Genomic DNA, 8,641 nt, shown 5'->3' with positions numbered 1-8,641 from the left:
TAATCAGCGGTCACCTGTCTTAAGTGGCCACTTTTATCTACTCCCTTGTGTGACCACTTAAGACAGGTTTGACTGTATACATAAAATGTTTTGTTTAACACTATTACTAGAGCACATTGATTTATTAATCAACGGCTATTGGATGTCACACATTTGGTAATTTTAACAGTCTTAGAAAGGAAAACTGCTACATTAGTAGCAACAGATCGTTTATATACATCATCCCACAAATACACATAAAAAGATCCCTTGCTGCTAATGAAAAAATATATAGTTCCTGTGAATTACCAAATATTTGACATCAAATAGCCAATGATTAACTAATCATTGTGCTCTACTCATCTCATAAAACAAATTACTGTAAATCATGAAAGGTTAGCGAGCATACAACTTTACGAATTTAGTGAGGCCATAACAACACTTAATATTTCACAATGCAAAATTTAAATAGACGTACAATATACTGTTCTATATTGCAGTCAAAGTCAACATCTTTTAAATTACTGGTAGCTATGGTAAAATAAACAACGAAATGCAAATTACTAAGTCAAAATTTATTCATTTCCTTCAGAAAATGATGATATATAATCTGATAATGGTAAAAGAAAAAATATTACATACATGTCATGTAGAGAAAATACATAATTAAGTTGTAATACATTCCTTATGCTGACACAATGTAAATGTCTAAATCTAAACAACTGTAATATAGAGTTGCTGGATAAAAACATGTCGTATGTTTTTATACTGGTTAACATTAAAACAATTATTTATTTATTTCACAAAATAACCACACACACCTGTAATATACATTTAAAGAATGTGCTGGTTTGAACTGGGGGAAAGATTGAGAGGGGGTATATTAATATATGTGTTTAAGTATTTATAATGAATGTATTTATCTTGTTAATTTTCACAACATAAAAATTAAACACTTTTGAGAGTAAATGGTTTACAATCAAATTATATGTATAAACAATTCTTTTTCTGTTGTAATTTTCTTTAAAATTAATACACATATATTCAATTGACCGCCCATCTCAGAACTGCCAAAGATCTACCTTCATGCATAAGGTTTATAAGAATTTGTTGTTGATCAGCTTATTTACGTGAAATCAGGTTTGGGGGGTCTGATTTCTTTTAAATAAGTTTAATTTTGCATGTTTGTGTCAGAATATACAGGACTGAGCTGATGTTAGTGTGGGAGAAAATTATCTAACTGTGAAGTCTCCACTAATCTGTCATTTGTTCACCGCACTGAGAGTGAAATTAACTTGGACACTACATGGTCCAGCAATTAAAATTTTACAGTCCCATTTTTCATGTTGATAAAAATTCATAAGATAGCATTTTAAAAGCATAAAATTATAAGAAACTATCCAGCAACATGGTAAAGAAAATGTCCTCTAAAACATCTATTTCAATCTATTTTTAAGGCATAATTGTTGTTTTTTAATGGATGGGTGGAGGGAAGATCATTTTTATTGCCAAAATATTCAATTATTGTCGTCTCAGGTTATCTGCAAAAAGAAACCAACAATATAAATATAATTTAAAAGAAAAATAATGTATAATGCATGCATGGCGTGTTTTGATCACTTACATTGATACAATAGAGATCATTACCAGATGACTAATACATATCATAGCTCCTTCATCTGTAACAGGAATTTCAAAGTAAAATAACTTGCAGAATGATCTGTGCAAAACAATTATCTTTTAATGATGCCTTTAGGCATTGAACATTTTTGTTAAGTTTTCAATGCAGTGTTAAGTCATGTCAGCTACAGTCTTACTTTAATTTCAAATTTAATCATATTTATGGGGGTGGGAGACCCCCCTTTCTGTGCGTAAGTGCACGGGTTACATCTCAAAAATATTGTTTTAAAGTGTCATTAAAAAAGAAAAGAATGGACGGATGATGGACAACCCATCACATGTGACAATATTCAGTCACTTTGACATTACAGAAAACCTTTGACAATACACAGTAATAATAGGAGAGTTAGTTTTTCATAGACATCACAATCAGCTCGAGTGTGAACTGTTATTAATTTAAAACATAAATAAATAAAAAATATTACTGGCAATGTTATTTCCTTCCTTTTTTATGAGGTACAATTTTAACCAGGATTCAATAAATCATAAAGCACAGTTGTTTGTGGAAAATATTTACAACATCATAAATATATAATTTACAATAGTTAGTGGACAGTGATCAGTGTTTTCCTAGGATACAACCACAGTTACAAAACATTTATTTATGTGTATTGATTATACACAACCCTCAATAAGATAAAATTAAGATTTTTTTGTTATCATGATCCATTATATTATATTAAAATAACAAACCCATAATTATGACTCTAAAACATTAGGCTGTTTTAGCAAGTACACATTTCAAACAGGTTGTCTTCCATCTAATCAGAGTATGAAATTAGCATAGGTTTCTTTTCTAACCGGCACAGTATGGGCATTAAAACAGACCCTTTTAGAATTTTAACAAGCACAAATGAAATTTGACAGGATCAGATTAAAAAATAACATCACAATAAAGTGAATGTTTATACAGACCTGTAAAATAATCTTATGTCTTTCTTCTATCTGATTTCATGAGGGTTTTTTTATATCTTTTATTAAATTAAATCACTTAAAATATTTGTATGTGAAAACCAAAATTAATGTAACTGCCTTAGTCTGATAACTATAAGCTTATGAAAAATAATCCCTATTATTATTAACAATGCTAAATGGGATATGTTTACAAAGTTATTGATGTACTAAATGGGATATGTTTACAAAGTTATTGATGTACTAAGTTACTAAATTATTTATATGAAGATTATAAACATACGTTTACATGTTTTAATATTGTTTTAGGCGTTGACAAGCTGGAAATATATCTAGTCATATTATGGGGATGGTTTTCCCCATTTTAATTTCATACCCTGCTAATACCAATTATGATTTTCCATCCAGCTATGAAGATTGTACCAGCATTCCCTGGCTACATTCATCACCCATTTCATGCAGGACAGTCCTTACATCAGTATTCAGTAATGCTGATGTAAAATCTGAAGTAAAATGATCCACATCAGCATTACATTTGGTGATGTAACGAGTGAAAAGATACTAGTATAAACATTAAAAATAGAAATATTGAGGCAAAGTATATTTTAGCTGTAGCAATTTTTGTCAAAGCAATTTTCTGATTGCAAAGCTTAAGGATTGTTTGCATAGACATTTGGAAGCCATTTAATATAATAATGATGTAATTGGTAAATGCATCTTCTGTTGGTCACAGAATAGTTATGTTGACAGATTTATTCATTTTTATTTGACTGACCGTCACGATGAATTGGCCAATTTGACGACTGCGCTGTAATTTCCCCAACTCCCAACTTAACGATGGGTGCACTCAGATAAGCAACTAATCAGTCATATACAACAAAACTGAGTGCTCAGACTAGCAACTGGACAGTCATAAAAGTTGTGACAGCAGAAAGTTGACCAAATATGATCCACTTCTTATGTATGTGTTAGTTCTTCATATACATATATTTATTTTATATGTCACTAAAGTTTTCATCTTTAGCAAGTTTCAAAGTTATTAAATATCTACTATATACATAAGAATTCTTTAAAAGAAAATCACTGATGACAACAAGGAGCTGGGCAGTGTAATAATATTTACACATTATCTACATAGAATCGTGTCAGAAAGGCAATTACTTTCTACTTCATATAAATATCTGAATAGCATAATTAATTCCTCAAACATCCACTTTGCAATAAATACACATATATCCAGTAGACTAAAACGATGTCATATGGAAAGAAAACACTTTTTCAACATGGGTCAACAAATTACAAAAATCGACAATGGTGGGTAAAAAAAAAAAGAGTTATCTCCCCAACAACAGAAATGAGAAACCATGATCACTTGTTTTTCCTAAATGAGACTGTCCTTACTGACAAAGATGGTTTCACAGGAAATTTAACAAAGATGGCTTCACAGGAGATGTATTATTCCCTCTGTTAATAATATTAATTATTTGAAACAAATGTAACATGATAATGTTTCATCTTTCCATGTATTAATGTGAAAGATCAGGGTTTTTTTATATTTTATTTTATTTTAACAAAAATAAATGTTTAGCTCCTGTGTTAAGTTTCTTAATGAAATATCTTATGGTTGTTTTTTTGCACAAAAATATTTTATGAAGTCCTTGATGTTGTTATTAAACGTCTGACATACAACAAAAACAACAACAAACTCTACAAAAATAATCAAAAACAAAATTAATTAATTTTAAAAAAGAAGAAGTTGCACACTTTTGGATATATTTTTCTAGATCTGCATGTAATAACTATTTGTGAACAGATACATTATGGTGTTTTGTATTAGCCTGCATTGTGTGTTTTGCAGTAACATAGTTATGCAGTTTACGGAAATGCCATCTACTGAACATACACACAGTTATCCTAGTATAAATATAAAAATGAATACTGCACAAGAACATGATCATTTTCAATGCAGCTGCTATGCATGTCTCATGTTAAACATGATTATAGCACGATTGCACAATGGTTACACAATGCTTAATATTTTTACCAAACATCGTAAATGATTTTTGAGTGATGACAATAAAAAATATAAACATTATGCATTTTAATGCAAGTGCTAAAAATAAGAATATCAAAAAAATGCAATAAATAAAGCATTTTGGTTAGCTATTTTTAACCACACAGCTGGTAAAAGCATTCACTAGTATGCTGAAACATAATTTTCCATCAGTTCAGTTTTTACAGTTCACCTGCCCTACTTCAAGATTGTGATGCTTGTGTGCAAAGCAAAACCATTCTGCTTCAAAACAGTAGTAGAAACCTGCAACAGAACCTGATTAATTTGCATACATTATGGATTTTATAAATGGTGTTTTACAATGCCACATTAATGTAACAATATAAGAAAGTATGTCAAAAGTAAAAAGAGTTCAAGCATCTTTTAAGTCGGTGAAGCTAACTTTTTTTACATATTCAATTATGTACTTAGCTTCCAAACCATCAGAAAGAAATTTCTATTTCTATACTGTCACCTAATGTAACATACACCTTTTAAAGCTAAACACAAATAGACGGACTTAGTAAGATTAGTTGGAAAATTTTATTTGTAGCGAATTTATGATGAATATATTCCATCAGTATTTGGAAGCTGACTGTTTAAACTACATACATACTCATTTAATCTTGTTCATTTTAGAAAGTCTTGTTCCACAATTTCCACATATCTAGTCATATTATGGGGATGGTTTTCCCCATTTTAATTTCATACCCTGCTAATACCAATTATGATTTTCCATCCAGCTATGAAGATTGTACCAGCATTCCCTGGGTACATTTCATCACCCATTTCATGCAGGACAGTCCTTACATCAGTATTCAGTAATGCTGATGTAAAATCTGAAGTAAAACTGATCCACATCAGCATTACATTTGGTGATGTAACGAGTGAAACGATACTAGTATAAACATTAAAAATAGAAATACTGAGGCAAAGTATATTTTAGCTGTAGCAATTTTTGTCAAAGCAATTTTCTGATTGCAAAGCTTAAGGATTGTTTGCATAGACATTTGGAAGCCATTTAATATAATTTCCACAACTAAATACAAATTTGAATTGATCACTATTGTTTAACTGATAAAAACACCACATGGTGTTAGAAAATGCCCTTTAGTCTCTTTCTTTTGCACTTAATATTAAATAAAATAGAACAGGGATTTCTGAAATTGCTTGCAAGCACTCATCAGCTGTCATAAAGCACTCCGATGTATTGGCTTGAGGAAAAGCATTATCCAGATATATTATTTTGTGTCAGTTAATTGGAAATACGGTGTCTTTTAATAGTAAAATAGTAGCCTAACATGCTTTTGTGACATCTTTAATGTCAATATTTAGGCAGCTTCTACTTTTTTTGGGTACTCAATTTGGTTTTCATTAGTGTGGTTTCACGTTATTTAAAGTTCTACAATAATTTGTTAATGAAATTGGTCTTTCTCAAAACATGCAGAAGAGACCAATAAATCACCACTTGCCATTATCAGGAGTCAAATAATTACTCTCTCATGATCCTTTTGCAAAGTAAGTGTTCAAATGCCATGTCAGCAATTCACAGAATTAAAATTTAGATCAAAATGTCTTCCAACACATTTCACTCTTTAGTTGTTACAGAACACTGTATGGGTCACAGTGTATTGTGTGTTATTTAATAACAGTGTTACAGAAACCATATGGATAACAATCTATCACTTTGCATGTTCTGACCAAGTCACTAACTACAAGAATCAGATCATATTGTTTGACAATAGGCAAACTGTAACAAACCTTAAAATGTCTTACATGTACCTCATATTAAGCTTTGAATAAACAGGGCTAGCTCTTGGAAGGAAAAACATTTTGCCAAATTATATGTTAAATGTCAATAACTGCAGAAACCTGGTTATTGTCTAACAAACTTTTCTACATTATTTCGCCAAATAAAAAAAAATTTGCCAACTGTTTCATAATTTGCAACTGGTGAATTTGGGGAATGCCAGAGCTAGCCCTCTTAGGTTTATTTTGCTTTGAATAAGACATAAAAATTCAAGTTAATTACATAACACATCACATTCATAATTACCATTTTCATGAGTATACAAACCATACATTACAATTAGGGGGTCAATGTCAGTGTTTGCTTTTAAAATCAATTTTAAAATGTAGCTTTTTATTAGTGTGTGTATGCTTTTTGTTAGTGTATGTATGCTTTTTGAAAGGGGAGGGGGCTAAAAAAAAGAAAGAAGAGTATGTTTTGCATGCACATGAAAACGTTGATTGTGAACTGACAACACAATGATGGTACAGCAATTGTTTAGTTCAACAATCAACGAGAAGGTGACAAAGACCGTACAGATTACTCTGTGTTGCTTTATACCAGGCCTGGTGCTTATCAAACTTTAGAGTCTAGACTCGAGACTCTAACAGTCTGAGACACTAATGTCATGACAACGCTATACAAATTGTATGCATATATCATTAGACATCAAGTCTGGACTGTACATTTTTTTTTATAAGCACGGGCCCTGGTCTCAGAATATCAGTGTAACAGACAGCATACATTTATATTGAATGACACAGTAAACACCATGTGTTTGTCTCAAACCTGACAAGTGTAACAGGAACCTTATATACCAAGCATGTGACACATACACTCTGTCAATCTCAACACACTGCTTCACCATTGGCAAAGATTAAGAAAACCCGTATGGATTACAAGGTGTTGCTTCACGATTAAATCCTGAACAAGACGTTACGGGAATCAAACTAATCACGGTGAAGCCAACATTTCCTGGACACTGTTAAGTATTGTGCTTCACCCCGGACTGGGACAGACATCATTCAAGTCAGAGTATGTCACTTCATATTTGACAAGAGTGGAACAGACACAACAGGAATCACAGTGCCCGACTTCAAACTCGATCAGACAGCTTAGTATGAACCACAATGTCTTGCCTCACACTTGACCACCATCTGAATAGCAATGGATAACATGGGATCACCATTCTCTAGTGCGAAACAAACATTGCGCGGATCATAGTTTTAATTCACGTTTAGTCCTCCATCTTGCTTCACACGTCGCCACTATTTTAAAGTGTAGCAGATAATATGGAATCACAATATATATATATATAGTAACATGCGATCATAAAATCCAAGTCTTTCTTTATGACAACGGAATAACACATTGAAAACGTGTTGCTTAGCTGGCACAAACTTGACACTTCTGTTTCATTCTGGGCATGTCCATTAGTACCAGTACACACACGATTCTTCATTGACGAAGAAAACAGTCTGACGAGATGAGTCGGAGAGAATAAGAAGTGGAAGTAGGACCTTCCAACAGCAATTATGCTGACGATTAAGTGACTGCCTTGAGTTAAAAACAACACATTACCCAGCCTGACCCACACCACAATCCAACCCACAGATAAAAAAAAAGAAGAGAAGACTACTCTAGAATAAAATCCCTAGTTCCGCTCGCTGTCCAAGTCTCTTGGTGGGTGGGGAGGTCGTCACACCATCGTGACTGTGGAGGTCATCACACCATCGTGTCTGTGGAGTTTGTACATTTCATATAGTCTGTTAGATTGAGCCTGGGTCATACAGGAGTACTTCGGCCAGATTCGCTAAGGTTGCCTGAAATGGGAAGCATCAAATAAACAGTAACTGTTTTGTTTCCGACTGAAATCACGAGAGATAAAATTGGTAGGATAAGCAGTCCTAGAAGTACCTAGAAGGCCTCTTCAACATATAATTGTGTACATGCTTGCCCAGACTGGTAAAAAAGAGCATTATAATCAGTATGAGATGTAATTTTCAAAACTGAATTAAAATGGAATTGGGTGAATATGCTTCATAAACAAAACTTTCCAAAACACATAACTGGAGAACTAGAACCAATGACAAGGTAATTTAAATCTGGCTCCTTATGTTAAAAAATATATCTGCCAATTCACATCAATATTCCCCCATAGCTGAAACCATGAAAAACTCTTTAACTTTTAGAACTTAGCATCTGTCTTAGTGCAGTGTAACATCTCT

The 8,641-nt window shown here is 32.3% G+C and overlaps 1 protein-coding gene across 1 annotated transcript in view; it reads right to left on the bottom strand.

Moving 5' to 3' along the window:
• Positions 1-539: 539 nt before the first annotated feature.
• Positions 540-8,641, bottom strand: part of LOC121371575 (WD repeat-containing protein 26-like) — a 28,963-nt gene continuing 20,861 nt past the window's right edge. The window contains exon 14 of the mRNA XM_041497576.1: positions 540-8,236. Within this exon, the coding sequence (XP_041353510.1) occupies positions 8,199-8,236 (38 nt within the window). The 3' untranslated portion in view covers positions 540-8,198. The remainder of the gene's footprint in view (positions 8,237-8,641) is intronic.

The sequence above is a fragment of the Gigantopelta aegis genome, chromosome 4 (assembly GCF_016097555.1).
Source record: "Gigantopelta aegis isolate Gae_Host chromosome 4, Gae_host_genome, whole genome shotgun sequence".
NCBI lineage: Eukaryota > Metazoa > Mollusca > Gastropoda > Neomphalida > Peltospiridae > Gigantopelta > Gigantopelta aegis.
Note: the sequence above shows the minus strand (reverse complement) of the source record. Positions and strands in the feature narration are given on the sequence as shown.